Source organism: Monodelphis domestica, chromosome 2 (assembly GCF_027887165.1).
Source record: "Monodelphis domestica isolate mMonDom1 chromosome 2, mMonDom1.pri, whole genome shotgun sequence".
NCBI lineage: Eukaryota > Metazoa > Chordata > Mammalia > Didelphimorphia > Didelphidae > Monodelphis > Monodelphis domestica.
In genome coordinates this window covers 486194540-486212575 of record NC_077228.1, presented here as the reverse complement: position 1 = coordinate 486212575, position 18036 = coordinate 486194540, and the positions used below count along the sequence as shown (strand labels likewise).

Here is an 18036-nt window from a genome sequence, read left to right as displayed (position 1 = left end):
AAACTCAAAATAGCAACCAAAAAAAATATGCCTGGGCTGCCTCCTTGCCTGCAATATCACCACTAGTCAGTGAGTGTAGTGGGCAATAGCTACGGGCAGAGAGGGTGTGGGGGATGAAAGGGTTATGGTCTGCATCTGAGGCAACTTTCTAATTGGGGACTGCAGACTCAGAAGGTGTGGGTTGGCTATTTCATGGGTTTGTCTTCTTCTGGTTTAGGAAGGTGAATCTTCTCCTCCCCCTTGCCCCTCTCCAGGATTTAGGGGGTTCTTTCACTCAGTGTGACTCTGCAGCTCTGAAAAATGTCTGCTATTTGTTTTTGCTTTTTAACCCTTATTTTTTTTGTCTTAGTAACAACTCTAAGACAGAAAAGCAAGGGCTAGACAAACAGGTTTAGTGACTTGCCCAGGGTCACTCAGCTAGGAAGTGTCTGAAACCAGATTTGAACCCAGGTTTTCCTAACTCCAGGCCTGGTGCTCTATTACTAGCTGTCCCCTCTGCTGAGATTTCTTACTCCATCATGTTGGTGAGTGAGTCCACATGAGATACAGCTCGTGTCTATTTGAGAAGTCTTCTGCCTAGCTCCAAGTGCCAGCAGGGTGGACTTAAGTAAAGGGGGCAAATAATTCCTGTTGTTTTGTTATGCCCAAATCTTTGTGACCCCTTTTGAGGTGTTCTTGGCAAAAAATACTGGAATCATTTGTTATTTCCTTCTCTAACTCATTTTACAGATGAGGAAACAGGCAAACAAGGTTAAGTGACTTGTCCAAGGTCACACAGCCAGTAAGCATCAGAGGCTGGAATTGAACTAAGGTCTTCCAGGATGGACCAGCTCTAATCACTACACCATCTAGCTGCTTCAGATGTTTCCTACTGAAAAACAAAAAAGAGATTTTTCACATCTGTGTAGAGCATAGTGTAATAGGACAATCAAATTTAGAATAAGGAATTCAGGGTTCTAATCCTGGCTGCAGAGCTTTAAGCAAGTTGCTCAGTGAGCTTCATAAAATGGAAATCATAATGTCTGTACCATGTACTGTATGAATATAGTTAAGGATAAGACTGGTTTCTAGGGTTCGTTGCAAGAAGGGAATTTTGAGATAAGCTCTGGGAAAGGATTCTGGGTAAGAAAGGAATTGTGGGAGTCTAAAACTGAAAAGAACTAGACTTCCTTCCTTCTTGGATTTCATCTGAGCTGGAAGTAGGTTTTGTCTCTCTGCCTACATTTCCATCAAGCTGAAGGAGGGTTTTTGCTCGAAGAGATTCTCCTTGAATAGTCAAGATTTCATGGAGAAATCTGTGACATCTGGGTAGAGGATTTATTTGGAGAAAACCAATTTTCCCCGAGTCCAAAGATCATCTGTCAGTGGTCCAGCTGCCAGAATTCCTCTTGGGCTAAAGTAATCCAAAGCTCTATAATGCTGGGTTACTTCAGACAACAGCCAAACCCAGGCTACTTCCCTTTCTTTATCAATTAATTATTGGTGAGATTAGGATAAGTCAGATAGCTTGGGAAGGGTTTTAGGTAGGACAGGGAGCTGTAGGCAGGACCCAGAGAAGAAGCAGAAGGCTCCCCTTAAGCAGGGGGCTTAGGAGTTGGGTGGAGGTAGTTTGATGAGTGTTAGGGTCCCACCTACCAGTTTCCCTTATTCCTTTTATTAAAATAAACTTGGGATCCATAAGCCGAAGGTTTGGTGCTTAACTGGCCCTGAGGAGTTCCTACGTGAGTTGTAACATCTCACATCCCTCTAGGATGGCTCCTCATTACAGTACCATACGGGGTTGTTGTACTGTGTGGATAGAATTCGCTCCCCCAAAGCTCGTCTGACCCAGCATCCCATTTGCGTGCTTATGCTGTGTGAATGGATGGACGTGAACGCACGTGCATGGAAGGGATGGAGGATAGACGTTTTGGTGTGGTGCTGCCTTCTCTCTCTATTATTCCCTTGGAGACGGCTAGGTGGGACCATGGCTAAAAGCCAGGCAGTGGTCACTTAGGTTAGATTAGGCTTTAGACTTCTTTCCTTTTTTTTAAATGTTTTTCTACTTTGAGTGATTATGAATAAACTTTATAAAAAATAATACTTGCCATCCATTCACGCAGTGTTCACATGGCGTAAGCACGCCAATGGGATGCTGGGTAAGATGAGTTGGGTTGGATGAGCTTTTGGGGAGTGAATTCTATGTACACAATACAGAAAGCACTTTTTTAAGAAAGCTATTTTACTTTTATCTATTACATGTAATAACAAATTTCTGAAGTTCTATGATCCAAATTATCTCCCTCTCTTCCTTCCCCCCCTCCCAGAGCTGGTAGGCAATTCAACCTGGGTTACACATGGATTATCATGCAAAACAGATTTCCATATGGTTCGTTTTTTAAGAGAATAATTAAAAAAAAAACCCAAACCCAAATAAAGTTATCCGAAAGCACTTTTTAAACCTTCTAAAGTACTCTCTAGTAATGTGAGCTGTTATTATCCTACAACAATGGTTCAAATCCAGCCTCAGACACATGACCCTCAGTAAGTCACTTAACCTATATGCCTCAGTTTCCCCCTCTGTAAAATGGAGGTGGGGTGATAATAGCACTTATCTCCCAGGGTTGTCGTGAAGATCAAACGAGATAATTTTTGTAAAATGTTTAGAACAGTGCTTAGCACATAGTAGGTACTTAATAAATACTTTGTAAACATTAAAGCACTATGGTGAATGTTTTTGATGCTGTTCTTGGCCTTCCAATCCATCTTCTGGATGTTCCATTAAAGAGGCAATGCTTTCACACACTACTTTTAGTCTCCCTCCAGGACTTGCCAGATCAGATATTAAGACAGTTTGATTTCTCTTTCAGTTGGCAGGATCTGCTGTTATTGCTTTTGGCCTATGGCTTCGGTTTGGAGGCATCGTAAAGGATTTATCTTCCGAGGGTAAAACCCCTGAGTATTTCTACATGGGTAAGTGAATTCAGATTCCCTAAACTTAGCTCAACGTAGATAATAGGGGAAGAAGGGAAGGGAGGATTCATCTTTTTTTTTTTTAACCTTTACCTTTCATCTTTGAATCAATACTGTGTATTGGCTCCAAGGCAAAAGAGTGATAAGGGAATAGGCACTAGGGGTTAAGTGACTTGCCCAGGGTCACACAGCTAGGAAGTGTCTGAGGCCAAATTTGAACCCAAGATCTCCTGCCTCTAGTCCTGACTCTTAATCTACTGAGCTATCCAGCTGTACCCCATTTTTATTATATTTATATATTTTTATTATATTATTTTATTTTATATTTAAATATATTTTATAAATTTATAAAATATATTTTTATTAAAATATTTTATAAATTTATAAAATATATTTTATATTTGAATATTTTATAAATTTATAAAATATATTTTTATTAAAATATTTTATAAATTTATAAAATATATTTTATATTTATTATATTTTAATTTTTTCCAGATTACATCAATACAATTTTTCAGTATTTGTTTTCCAATATTTTGCAAACATTCTCTCTCTTTCTCCCTCCTGCCTCTCCTCCTTCCCCAAGAAGGCAGGGAACATGATATTGGCTGTATACCTATAATCATATATTTCCATGTTGCTCATGCTGTAAAAGAAGGGATGATTCATCATAACAAAAACTCATTCAGAGAGCACTTTCCTGACCATAACATTTTGAGGTGGGTAGTACAAAGTATCATCATTCCCATTTTACAGATTAGGAAATGGAAAATCAAAGAAAGTGTGGCACATGTTTAGCCACGGTCAGTGTTAGAAGCAGGATGAACCCACAGCTGCTGCCTGCCAGTCTACTACTGTTTCCATTCCACCACTTGCAATTCTTGTATTTTTCTGGAAGGGAAAAGGAAAAAAAGAATAAATGAGCATCTATGAAGCACTCGCTATGTGTAAATCATTGGGGCAAAAACAGAAAAGTGAGATTATCTCTGCTCCCAAGGAACCCCCTTTCTAATAGAGGAGATAATACATTTAGGAGATGTCAGCCCCTGAGTCAGATGGGAAGCCCCTGCAGCCCCTGGGGTCTCCCATCCAGGGTCCAATTATTGAGAATGATGCCTCTTCTCTGACGTCACTCCCCTATCAATTTCTGAGGAAGAGAGGCAGAGAGGCAGCAGTGTCTGACGCCCTGTGAATGTATTTACTTGGGCTGCTTACAAAAGCCGGAGTCCTGTGGTCTTAGAACTAACAGGGACCTTAGAGATCACCTCATTGAATATCCTCCTTTTGTAGGAAACTAAGACCTAGAGAGTCTAAGCAACTTGTTTACGGTCCCAAGAGCATAATCTATAATTCCCTCAGCTTAGGCAGTCTGATTTCTGATGTCAAGATAAGGATAATGGTAAAATCTGGTCTTTCAGTTATGTCAGACAAAACCCATTTGGGGTTTCCTTGGCATAGATAGAGGAGTGGTTTGCCATTTCCTTCTCCAGCTCATTTGACAGATGAAGAAACTGAGGCAAAGAGGATAAAGTGACTTGCCCAAGGTCACACAGCTTGGAAGTATCTGAGGCTGGATTTAAACTCAGGAAGGAGTCTTTCTGATGCTAGAACTGGTACCACCTAATATTACATGGTGCCTACATTGTGCTGGGTACTTTACAAATATTATCTCATTTCATCCTTAAATTATCCTTATAATTATATATAATAATAATAATATAATCCTTATAACTTCCAGAAAGTAGGTATATTATTATCTCCATTTTAAAGTTAAAGAAACTGAGGCAAACAGAAGTTACCAGATTTAGGGCAGCAAGGTAGCACAGTGGATAGAGAGCCAGATCTGGAGATAAGAGGTCCTGAGTTCAAATCTGGTCTTAAACATTTCCTAGCTGTGTGACCCTGGGAAAGTCACTTAAACCCAATTGCCTAGCCCTTATCACTCTTCTGACTTGGAATAGAAACTTAGCATGAATTCTAAGATGGAAAGTAAAAGAGGAAAATAAAAAGAAATTTTAAAAAAGAAGTTAAGAGACTTGCCCAGAGTCTCACATCTAGTAAGTTGAGTATCTGAGGCCAAATTTGAGCTCAGGTATTCCTGACTCCAGAGCTGATACTTTGTGCACTACGGCGCTATCTAGCTCCCTCTTTCTCACATTCTAAGGGGAGGAAAAAACCCATTTCAAATGAAGTAAACTGAGGAATCATATAGAAATGAGAAAAACTCCTTCCCGCCCCAGATTTGAGAGGGAAAGTTAGCTTGTTAGTTAGCCAAGTCATTAGTCAGTCCATCATGAGACTGGTACAGCCTCAATAAGTCGTCAATATTATGGACCAGTGTGGATAGAACTCTGGACTTGAACTCAGGGGATGCCGGATTCGAACTCTGCCTCACACACTACTGATTATGTCCTGCTAGACAATAAGCCACTCAAAATCTCACTTTCTCCATCTCGAAAACAGAGAAAAGTACTTGCACTGCCTGCCTCATGGGGTTATCTGGTAGACAGCATTGTGTAAACGGTTAAATGGAAATTAAAATAAATGTCCAGTGTACTTAATTAAATTTACATAAATTCTCATGGCCAGGAGTTGCCTTGGGAGGTAACAGGTTTCTTCCCACTGGATATCTTCAAGCAAAATCCAGATGACCACTTTTCATGGAAGTCTCAGAGTGACTTCTTGTTTGGGTGTGCTTCAAGCTAGTCTTGGAAGTCCCAACCAGATCAAAGATTCTGCCATCCTTTCCAGCTCTAAATCTTTTTATTCTACAGTTGAGGAAACTGAGGCACAATCAGTGACTGTCTCAAGGTCCCTCAGCTAATAAATGACAGAACTAGGATTCAAACCCAAATCCCTCCTGCTTGCCAAGTTCAAAGTTCTCTTCTGTCTATCATGTTGCTTCTCTGGGAAGGGAACACTGATGGGGCTATAGCCATAACCTTTCTCCTGTAGAAGTCATCAATTTTCGTGAATTCTTAAGTAAGCAATTTTCCAAATGCCACGTCCTTTACCAAAAATATTCTCATGTGGCTCCAGTTAATAGGATGAACTTCTCACATGCTCTCTTCTGGCTTTCTAAAGGGCTCTGAAGGAGGCAGATAGGTGGCACAGTGGATAGAGCTCTAAGTCCAGAGTGGGGAGGACCTGTATTCATATCTGACCTCAGACACTTCCCAGCTGTGTGACCCTGGGCAAGTCACTTAACCCCCATTGCCTAGCCTTTACCACTCTTCTGCCTTGGAGTCAATATAAGATGGAAGATAAGGGTTTTAAATAAATAAATAATAAAACAGAATAAAGGGCTCTGAAGGAGGCAGATAGGTGGCACAGTGGATAGAGCTCTAAGCCCAGAGTGGGGAGGACCTGTATTCAAATCTGACCTCAGACACTTCCTAGCTAGGTGGGCAAGTCACTTAACCCCCGTTAGCCTAGCCCCTGTCCTTCTGTCTTAGATGTTACTAAGACAGAAAGTAAGGGCTTACACAAATGTTTTTAAAGAAAAGGCTCATTAAGAAGAGCCTTCCAGCTGTAGGTTAGAAAATCATTTTTCTTTTGCCCTTTCTGTTTGTGCCACTCCCTTCTGCTGGGTTATTTTAAGTCCAGCTCAGAGAAGAACATCCAGCTGCTTGGCAGTGGCCAGCAAGAGAGCTTCATGGCCACATGAGCAATCGATGATCACAGGCAAAATGATGCTCAGTTTCCTGGGGCTTCGAGGCTCCTCAGAGGATGCCTGGGGCCCCCCCTCCTCATCTTCAAGTCCTCAGTCAATAGAGCCCTGTCTTACGTGTGTGACGATCCTAAGGGACCTTCCCACTAGACTCAGTGCAGTCAGGATCTCACTGCCACTGCTTGGCTGCTCTCCTTGGCTTAGTACAAGCAGGGATGCTTTCCTTCTGATGCCTGTCTCCAGTTGCATTCATCGCCGTTCCACATTCCCATTATTGGTGGTTCCCCTGGACCCCAACTTGGGCAAGGCTTGGTCTGGAGCCTTCACGGTCCAGCAGACTCTACGGTGCTGATGGATGCAAACTTCCCGAGTTTGGGGAGAGTGGGTTGGGTTAGTGGGGGGAGTGAGATAAGGAGGGAGTTACTGGTCTTTTTAGGGGACAGTATCTCAGGGAACAGGACAGCAATAGGAGTCATGACTAGTCTGGGAGCTGCACAGTCCATGATCTGAAGCAGACACATCAAAGTCACTGCAAGGGCTGGGTTCAGATCGCGATGCAATCCTAGAATCACAGTTGTACCATTGGAAGGAACCTCAAAGACCATCTAGCACGTGCTCTCATTTCAGTCAATGCTTTGACTTCTGTTTCATCCTGTATCCCCTCATTTGGTCCCAGGGCAAATAATAGAGCATCGAATTATGGAGCTAAACAAAGAGTAGTCTTAATTTTCTTCAATTGGCTCTGGAAATATCTGTATGTTTATATAATAGCTAATATTTATATAGTACTTACGAGGGGTGCTAAGAATTATTATGTCATTAGATCTTTCCAACAACTCTGAAAGAGAGAAACTATTATTATCGCCATTTTACAGTTGAGGAAACTGAGGCAAACAGAGGGTCAATAACTTGTCCAGGCTCACACAGCTTGTAAGTGTCTGAGGCCAAATTTGAACACTTCTTTAGGCAATGACTTAGCTGTTCATATGTCCAGCCTCCTTCAGCTAGACTCACCCCTCAGTTAGAGAACTTTATTTTTAAATCCTCATCTTCCATCTTGGAATCAATACTGTATATTGGTTCCAAGGCAGAAGAGCGGTAAGGGCTAAGCAATGGGGGTCAAGTGACTTGTCCAGGGTCACACAGCTGGGAAGTGTCCGAGGTCAGACTTGAACCTAGGACCTCCCGTCTCTAGGCCTGTCTCTCCATCCACTGAGCCACCCAGCTTCCCCCATTTTTTTTTTCTTGGCAGTGGCCAACTCTTAAGTGATGATGGATAAAAAGAGCATTCAGGGTACCAGGGACAGAAAGACAAAAGAAGACAATATTACCCTCAAGAAGGTTATAGTCTAACCAGAGCACAGGACAGATACACAAATAAGGGAGAAATATATGAGAGAGGTTGGAATGAAAAGAAAAGAATGTGTATCAATGGTTCTCATCCCTTAATTCCAATTGCTGCAGGGTGGTCTAATGAAAAGAGCCAGGGAGTGGGAATCGGGAGAGAACTAGGTTCAAATCTAGACAAGTCACAACCTCTTAAAGTTCCCATTTTCTCATCTGTATAAAGTAGGAAGATCAAGACAGTGTGGCACAGTGGATAGATCACTGGCCTCAGAGCCATCCTTCTCTCTAACACACACTGACTGTGGTCCCCTGTCCATTTCACCTTTCAATGTCCCAGGCAAATCTCTTAGACTAAAAGCTCCTCATCATTTGTTAAGCACCTACAGTGTGGCAGTGGTGTGCTAAGCCCTGGGGATACAAGAAGAGGAAAAAGGCTGTCCTTGCCTTCAAGGATCTTATTGTTGTTTCTGGAAGACTCCCAAACTATGAGATCACAGGTCTGGTCAGCATAAAAGAAGGGAAGAGGCATCTCTCTTCCTCAGCAGTGTTTGGAGCATAAATCATGGGATCATAGATCTGGATTTGGACTAGCCCTTAGAGGCTGACTAGTCTAGCCCCTTTGTTTCACAAATGAGAGAAATGAGACCCAAGGAGTTTAAATGACTTGCCCAAGGTCACCTCCAGAGCCTGATTTGAACACAGGATCCCCAGTTCCAGGGGAACAGTTTTTTGTGGGGCAGATAAGAGCCACAGGAAGGGTCTAAATGGTTAGTAAAAGGGGGAAAAGAGAGGTTTTAGGGGGCTTGGTGTGTTTGGGAAAGGCCAGAGAGCAGAAGTAGAATCTTCCATGGACCTCGAAGGATGGGGAGGGCTTGAGGAAGCACAGGGAGTGATAGTCCAGACGGACTGAAAAGCAAAAAGCTGCTTGTCTCCATCATCAGGGTGGAAGACCATGGGGCAGCAGCCTCGGTTTGTTGCTACAGAATCCCAGAGCATGGTGTTCTGAGCGTTCAGGCTGAGGAAGCCGTGTTTATCCAGGGTGTGCCCAGAAATCACATTGGTCTATTCTTCTGTTCCAGACATGCTGGCCCCTCCAATCTAGCTGCCAGGATTTTCCAGCCCTGAGCCTTGAGGCTCAATGCTCGGAAAGTACAATTGTGCCCAGAGGCAGGGGGTCCACCCTTGGGTCGGACCTCAGGAAGGAAAAAGAGATTGTTTGGGTTCATGGAACAGCATAGGCTGGTCATTGTATTCCCAAGTCAGCCGCGTGGTCAAGCGTGGTCAAGCGTGCCCACCTCCTGTACCTTCTCCCTCCAGTTTTGAGGAGGAGAGAGAACAGGGAGTTCGAAAACATAGTTTTAGATGAGGGTGACAGAGAAACGGCCCAAGAATTTTAAAGAAAATTCTATTTTAAAAGGCGGATCCTATGTGGGCTATGTAAGACGCACAGGCTACACCCATGGGCCGCTAACGATCTGGATATTTGGAAATATCCAGGGAGTTGGCAAAATCTTTTGGTTTTCTTTTAGCCGGTTGGCATTATTAGCCCATACTCTAATTTTAGAAAATAATAACAGAGCAGTGAGTCAATAAAGTATTTATTGAGGATCTAATTTGTAAAGTGCTGGGTGAGGCACTGTGGGAAATTCAAAAAAAGTAGAAAATCTTGGCCCTGTCTTCAAGAGGTCAGATTTGGTTAGGGGAAAATAAGATTGGATTCCGATGAATTAAAGCTAGCGAGCCAAAATTTGGTAGGACTTACTTTTATTGGTTTAAAAATAAAATAAAATAAACTTATCTGTTCTAAGGTAGAAGAATGGTAAAGGTTAGGTAAATGGAATTAAGTGACTTGCCCAGGGTCATACAGCTAAGAAATGTCTGAGACCAGATTGGAACCCAGGTCACCTAGCTGCCCTAGGATTTAAATTTAACTAACCAAATTTAGTTCAATAAACATTTATTAAGCATCTAAGTAACTCATAATCTTAAGTAATCACTATACTCAAGATACAAAGAAAAAAATGTAACAATATTAATAATAATGGCTAGTATTTAATATTTTACAGTTTGGATTTATGTGTTTTATTCTCACAACTGCTATTAGTACAATTATCCCCATGTTAACACAATAGTGCTAATTATCTCCATTTTACAGATGAGGAAACTAAGGCACAGATATGTTAAGGAAAACTACACATCCAATATGTGTCTGAGGCAGAAACCAAATTTAGGTCTCCCTGACTCCAAGGCCAATACCCTATCTACCACATCACTTAAATGTGAAGTCTTACACTAGGGTTGAAAAAAAAATGCGAAGTCCTAACTGTGGCCCAATACTCAAAAAAGCATTTATTGAATGCCTGCTGTATAGAAGTCCTTGTCCAAAGATTCAAGGGTTTCAGTGAACTCCAGGCTCCCTCTAGAGGAGTCAATAGCTTTATCTGATGGCCAAAAGAGCTAATGCTACTTTAGGTCATCTGAAAGGAAGAGGACTGTCAAGGTTGATCTTTAGCTCCATAAGATCTGATTGGGAATATTGGGTGGGCATCACAATTTTAAAAAGACATCAACAAACCGTGTCATACAAAGAGGAGAAGAGCTAGAATGGCAGAGACTTGAGAGAGCTGAATTCCACAATATTTAGAAGTCCAGAGAAGAGATGACTTGGTGGGGAGACATGATTCCTGACTTCTAGGAATTTGAGGAGCTGTCATTGGAAGAAGAGCCATGCTTGATCTGTTATGGCCCCAGAGGGAAGAACCAGGAGTACTGCATGGAGAGGACGAAGAGACAAATTTAGGCTCTGGTCAAGAAAAACTGGAATGATGTTGAGTGCTCTCCACAAATGAAATGGGAGACCACGGGTGAAGCTCTTGGAGCAAAGTTGGACAACTGGCATAGAAGCAGTAGGGAGGATTCTTCTCAGGTATGAGATGCATTCCAATTCTGAGATCCATTCCAATCTAGGCTCTGTGGAAAATATATGGATGGATTAAGTGGAAAACATGTAGAAGAGGTAGGAATGTAAATAATCACAATGTTCAACTTTATCTAACACTAATGTCTGCAAAGCAAATAGAGTGCCAGTCCTGGAGTCAGCACGACTCATCTTCACCAGTTCAGATCTGGCTGTGTGACCCTGGACAAGTCACTTAATTCTGTATGCCTCAGTTTCCTCATCTGTAAAATGAGCTGGAGAAGGAAACAGAAAATTACTCTAGCATCTTTGCCAAGGAAACCACAAATGGGTTTTGGTAATATTGGGTGGGCACCACAGTTTAGAAAAAAATATCAATAAACTATATCCTATAAAGAGGTCAGACATAACTTAAATGACTGATCAAAAACAATTAGATATGTCATCCCAATTGATGCTCCTAACAACCCAATAAGTAGGTGCTGATACCCTCGTTTTACAGATGAGGAACCCGACACCCAAAAAGATTATGAGAGTTCAGGAAGGTAGTGCTCTCCGTGGGCTGGGGTAATCAGGAAAAACTTGAATAGAGTAAGTTGGACTTGTCCTAAGCTTTGAAAATGGTGAGGGGGAGACAGCTGGATAGCTCAGTGGATTGAGAGCCAGGCTTAGAGATGGAAGGTCCTAGGTTCAAACCTGGCCTCAGCCACTTCCTAACAGTGTGACCCTGGGCAAGTCACTTGACCCCCATTGCCTAGCCCTTACCACTCTTCTGCCTTGGAACCAGTACACAGCATTGATTCCAAGACAGAAGATAAGGGTTAAAAAAAAAAACGGGGAGGATTTGGGTAGGCAGAGATGAGGAGGAGAGCATGCCATGCTGAGGAAATAGATAAATGGAAGCTTGGAGGATGGAGTATGAAGAATGTGGTTAGGAGAAATGAGCAAGGGGATCAATCTGGTTAGAGGAGAGGGTCCCTAGTGGGCAGTGGTATGAGACGAGATAACTCAGGACCAGCCTTGAATTCCAGGGGTTGAGAGCGTGTTTGGGATTTTATCTTGTCATCAGTGCGAAGCCATTCAAGGTTTTTGAACAGAGGGAAAAAATAACAAAACAACTATTTTATTCAATCAACAATATAGCTACAAAATGAAAAAAATCACCTAGAAGCTTAGAATCCCTTAGAAGGGATTAAACACTTGTAATTAATCATGATACAAGAGAGCCTGGGATAGGTGCTTGGGAAAAGGAGATAGAAGTGGTCTGGGAGAGTCAGGGAAAGAGGCATTTCTTCTACCTGAACAATCTGGGATGGCCAAGTAAGAGAAATGACTCCTGGGCCATACACTGAATGAAGAGAAGAATTTCACCAAGAGATTGTCATAGGCTCAGATCTATAGCTGAAAGGAATTTTGGAGGCCATCTAGTCCAACACTCTCATTTTACGGGCAAGGGAAATTAAAGAGCCAGGGAGGTTAAGTGATTTGCCCGTGGTTACATAGGTAGTAGGGCAGCCAGGTGGAGGCTGGCCAGGAGTCAGGAATTCTCATCTTCCTTAGTTCAAATCTGGTCTGAGATACTTACTAGCTGCGTGTCCTTGGGCAAATCACTTAAGCCCATTTGCCTCAGTTTCCTCCTATGTAAAATGAGCTGGAGAAGGAAATAACAAACCACTCCAGTATCTTTGCCAAGAAGACCCCAAATGGAGTCACAAAGTATTAAAACAACCACCATCACAACAACACAGGCAGTAATCATTATAAGTAGAATTCAAACCCACATCCTTCGAATTTAGAGTCAGCGTTTTGTTACTTGTTCTGCACTGCCTTTCATCGTGACTTGCTCAAGGTCATGAAAATAGTAAGTGTAAAAGAAGACCTGAGGACTGGCGCGTACAAAAATATAGAGCAGCAGATCAGATAGGATGAGATCAGGGAACAGTTAGTTGCCCAGCCTGGCTGGAATATAGACTCGATGAAGGAGAGCATTGTGAAATAAGACTGGAAAGAAAGATTAATCTGGCTGGAGCTGTGTAACATAGATTGAAGCAATGCAAGCTGGAGGCAGGGTGGCCAGTTGGAGGCTAAAGTGCAAGCCAGGGTTGGGTGGAAAAACAACGACACATACAAGAGAAGTCACAAACAAACACCCAACAGGAATTCATTAAATGACTGAAGAAGACAGTCAAGGAGAAGGACAGAGTCAAGGATGGCTTGAGCCTGAGTAGCTGGCCAAAGTGATACCACTGACAGGTATAGGACAGCTTGGAAATATTAATCTATCCTTTATAGGTGAGAAACTGAGGCACAGTCATTTTTTTTTAATTTTATGGTGATTTAATTGGTATAGTGGAGGAGATTAAGAAGAAGGAAGAAGGAAAGGGAGTAGGATTTCTCCCACCTGGCTAGTACTGGGCGGGAAGATTAGGAGATCTAGAAAGTAAGATTTTGGAGTATGAAGGAGGAAGGAATCAGCCTGAACTCCAAAGGGTTCAGCCAAGATGCCTGAACCTGAATCAGCTCAAGGGCAAACACCACCAAACCCAGACAAATAACTGCCACCACGCCAAGATGTTGGAACGTCTAGCACTCTGTCAGCCAGAGTCATGAGGCACAGTCATAAATTAAACTTTGGTCACTTACCTGGTGCACCAGTCTTATGGAATTAAGAAATTTTTTTAGGTTTTAGGGAATACACTTATGTGTTCCTCCAAAAGACCAGAAAGAACTAATACAGAAATGTTACAAATCAGGTTAACAGGGGGAAGCTTGGTGGTTCAGTCGATAAAGAGCCAGGACCACCACCACCACCACCACCACCACCACCACCACCACCACCACCACCACCCCACCCCCACCCCCACCCCCCGAGCAAGTCACTTAAACCCAATTGCCTAGCCCTTACTGTTCTTTTGTCCTGGAACTGATACTTAGCATGGATTCGATGATGGAAGCCTTACAATGCTGATTCCCGTCTTTTGTTGTTCAGGAAAATGGGTATCTGTGGAATCACAGAATATTAGACCTGAAAAAGATCTTTAAAATTATCTAGTCCAACTTCCTTCCCTTCCAATGTTTTAGATGTGGTAACTATGATTCAGGAAGTTTAAGTTGTCTAAGGTCTCCTATGATTATTCAATAAGTTAATGACAAATCTTAAATCGGAGAGTTCAGGTCTTCTGACTCTTATACCAATGACTCCTCTTGAGAACATGTGTGGCAAGAGGCCTCATGGGATTTAAGACAAGGGGAACTGATTGTTCAAATAGTTCCAGTTCCCTTCCACCCCGCTACTTCAGGCACCGTATGTAAATAAAAAATACATATTCACTGAACACCAATTTTCTCTAAAAAATAATAATGATAATATTTCAAACGGGAGATGAAATTACCTTTTAGCAACAAAATGAAAAGTACATTGAGATATCACTTAAGGACTCTTGCAGCAATTAGTGTGAAGCAATATGAGGTTTTAAAATCTCAGGAGTAGATATTTAAAAATCACTGAGTACAACTATAAGATCAGGAGATGCTGGCCTATCAAAGCAAAGGGTTTTTTCAGAAAGCCATTCCAAAGTGGTTGAGGCAATTATTCCATTAAAATCTCCAGGAAGCTTTGATGTATTTCCTATAATAGCTACTTGAACCCAACCAAGCTCAACTATTTCACCAAATGTCAATGAGATTTTTTTCAAACTCTTACCTTCTGCTTGGAATGCTAAATATCAATTCCAAGGCAGAAGACAGATAAGGGTTAGACATGTGGAGATAAGTGACTTGCCCAGAGTCACACAGCTAGGAAGTATGAGGCCAGATTTGAATCCAGGACTTCCTGTCTCCAGTCCTGCTGGCAATGAGATTTTTATTGGACTAATTACCCTGGTTGATTTGGAATGGGGTTCTGAAAAAAATGCTTTGCTCTAATGGACCAACTTATACTGAATTTCTCTTTGCCTCCTAATAAGTGAATCTTGTGACCATGAAAGAGGGACAAGAAATTGAAGCCCCCTGATAGGATTTCTCTTTAATACCCTCATCCATTCCTCAAAATTTCTCAGGATAAGCTCCCATTCCGTTCCTTTCCCCTTTTATTCACTAAGCCTAATCATCACTCTATTTGTCCCCTTCAGATCCATTCCTTCCTACTTCCTTTGCTCCAGATGTCCTCCCCTACATTTTTATACTCTCTCTCTCTCTGTGTCTCCCTGTCTCTCCATTCCCCCCCTTCTTTCCTTTATCTGTCTCTGTCTCTCTCTCTCTCTGTCTCTGTCTCTGTCTCTGTCTCTGTCTCTCTCTCTCTCTCTCTCTCTCACACACACACACACACACCTACCTATGGTGTAAGCTCCTGGAGAGTAGGGACTGTTAGATTTTTGTCTTTTTGTGAATTAAAGTATTTTTGAGTTAAATTAGGTAATGCAATTAAGAAGTTAGGATTCTAACCCCAAACTTCTAACTCAAAGTCTCAGTGCTCTTTCCTAGTACATACTGCTGTCTCATAAATATTGAATGCCAAGGCGGTGGTGGTGTTGATTCTACTTTGTTCCCTGGCCACAGAATCCATCAGAATACTCTTTCCTTTCTCTCTCTCCTTATCTCTCTGTCTCTGTCTCTGTCTCTGTCTCTCTTTCCTTTCCTCCCTCCCCAATCTCTCTCCCTCTCTCTCTCTCCCCATCTCTCTCCTTTTGTTTCTCTCTATCTCCCTCTCTCCCTCCTCTCTCTTGGCCTCCTTCTTCTTTCTCTTTCTCTCCCTCCTCTGGGTCCTTCCCATTTGCCTGAAATTATACTCAACTCTCCTTTATCCTAAAAAAGAAAAAAAAAGCCTTCTATATGCTCATCTGTCTTTTGTAATTACCACATTATCTTTCTCCTTCCCTTCATTAGTGTCATTGAAAAAACTTCTTTACTTCATATGGCCAGAAAGATGCCCAGTTTAAACTTTACCTTTCACAGAGCACTGTGCTTATACTGGTACTTAATAAGCATTCACCAAATGAATGAATGATAATACAGCGATCGCTAGAAATGGGTGATGTTTCTCCAGGTTTCCCATCGTTTCTCCCTTCTCCATATCAACCAATCCACCCAACTCATAGTGTTCCCCTCCTAAGACACCAAGATGCCAGATAGGAATTCAGCTTCAGTGTCAGCAGATAATTGAAGGATTAGAGGTTTCCAAGTAACCACTGGGGGGAAAAAGATTCAACTAGGAACATAATATAATGAAAAATAAGGCTGGCAAACTAGAGCAGTGAATGGCGGAAGGCAGCTGTTCGGATACTGGTGCCTGCTAATTAGATCTCATATTCTCTGTGTTTCTGTTAAGCTACAGAAGGAGCATTTTGGATCTCTGCATCTGTCTGTTTCCGGAGGGTTCTTAACCTGGATTGAGAAAAAAATCGCATCTTTATTTCAGTATAATTGGTTCTCTTTTTAAAACTGTATATTGAATTTATATATTTTAGCAGCTAGGTGGAGCAATGACTAGAATGCCATGCCTGGAAACAGGAGAACCTGAGTTCAAATGTTATCTCAAATACTTGCTGACTGTGTGACCCTAGGCAAGTCTCTTAACCCTATTTATCTCAGTTTCCTCATCTGTAAAATGAACTGGAGAAGGAAACAGAAAATCACTCTAGCATCTTTGCCAAGGAAACCCCAAATAGGGTCACAGAGAGTCAAAAATAATTGAAAAACAACTTCACAACAACAAGGTATGCTATCAGCCAGCCCACATCCATTTTATCTAGAGTACAGAGGAAAAGAATAGCATGATTTTGTCAAGTGCTTTCCAAAAATCTATGTAAATGATATCTACAGCATTCTCTTCATCTACCAGTTTAACAAAAGCGTTGAAATAAATCAAATGGGGGCAGTTCAGTTGCTCAGTGGTTAGAGAATCAGGCCTGGAGGCAGGAGGTCCTGGGTTCAAATATGACTTCAGATATATTTACTAGATGTGTCACTCTGGGAAAGTCACTGAGTCCTATTTGCTTCAGTTTCCTCATTTGTAAAATGAGCTGGAGAAGGAAATGGAACATCACATCCAGATCTTTGACAAGAAAATCCCAAAACGGGGTTATAAAGAATTGGACGTAACAGAAAAAAAAAAATACTGAGTATTTTATCTTATGAATTTAAAAATATTACTGTGAGAAGGAATCCATATGTTTCATTAAAGTGCCAAAGGGATCCATGGGAAAACAACAACAACAAAAAGGTTAAAAACCTAGGGTTAACCTAGGGAAGGGAGCATCTGGCAGTTTAGGAGTAGGATTGGAGAGAGGGCAGCAGGGATGTTTCAGAACATTTATTACTTCCCAAGCATTCTGTGCTCTTCTCCCTTCTCCTTCTCCTCCTTCTCCTTCTCCTTCTCCTTCTCCTCCTTCTCCTCCTCCTTCTTCTCCTTCTCCTCCTCCTTCTTCTCCTTCTCCTTCTTCTTCTTCTCCTCCTTCTCCTCCTCCTTCTCCTCCTCCTTCTTCTCCTTCTCCTTCTTCTCCTCCTTCTTCTCCTTCTCCTTCTCCTTCTTCTTTTCAGGGAACTTAACAGAGTTTCTCTCAGTTACCTAAACTCTCCTAAGTTCTTTGGGGCTGTTTTCTTAAGGGTCCTAGAGCAGAATGAGCAGCATGACCCCATCAGCCCTGAAAAGCTCTAAAGAAAGAGCATATCCTTGAGGAGATGAAGTCATGTCTGCACCTGGAGGATATTAACAGTGTTTCTCCATTAAGAGGTTGCCCATACAAACAGGAACAACTCAGCAGGCCCGGAGCACAAGACCCAAAGCTGACACTCCTTGGGTTGAATCTAGAAAACTACTGCCAGCCTTTGATGGTCACCCAGAGTGTTTAAGGAGACCTTCCTCCTGTTGTACCCTAAAGGGAGAAAACTGCTCATTCTTCTAAAGGTCCTGACTCACTCTGGCCATTTCTTTTTGAAGCTAAGATGATTATTAATACAGGAATACATTATCCAGCATCATTAGTGAATGGTCTGTTCCACATGAGTTTCCCAGATTAATGAGATTTAACCTCTTACTTACTGATCCAAGGGTACCACAGAAGCATTGATGCTTAAGTGGAATTTCCTTTGCACAAGAAAAATTTTTTAAAGCTTTGCGTGGTCTTCCATGCCTTTGACTCTGTAAATA

The 18036-nt window shown here is 41.9% G+C and overlaps 1 protein-coding gene across 1 annotated transcript in view; it reads left to right on the top strand.

The window, feature by feature from the left end:
- Nucleotides 1-18036, top strand: part of TSPAN2 (tetraspanin 2) — a 70986-nt gene that overhangs the window by 26485 nt on the left and 26465 nt on the right. The window contains exon 2 of the mRNA XM_007485241.3: nucleotides 2850-2952. Within this exon, the coding sequence (XP_007485303.1) occupies nucleotides 2850-2952 (103 nt within the window). The remainder of the gene's footprint in view (nucleotides 1-2849; nucleotides 2953-18036) is intronic.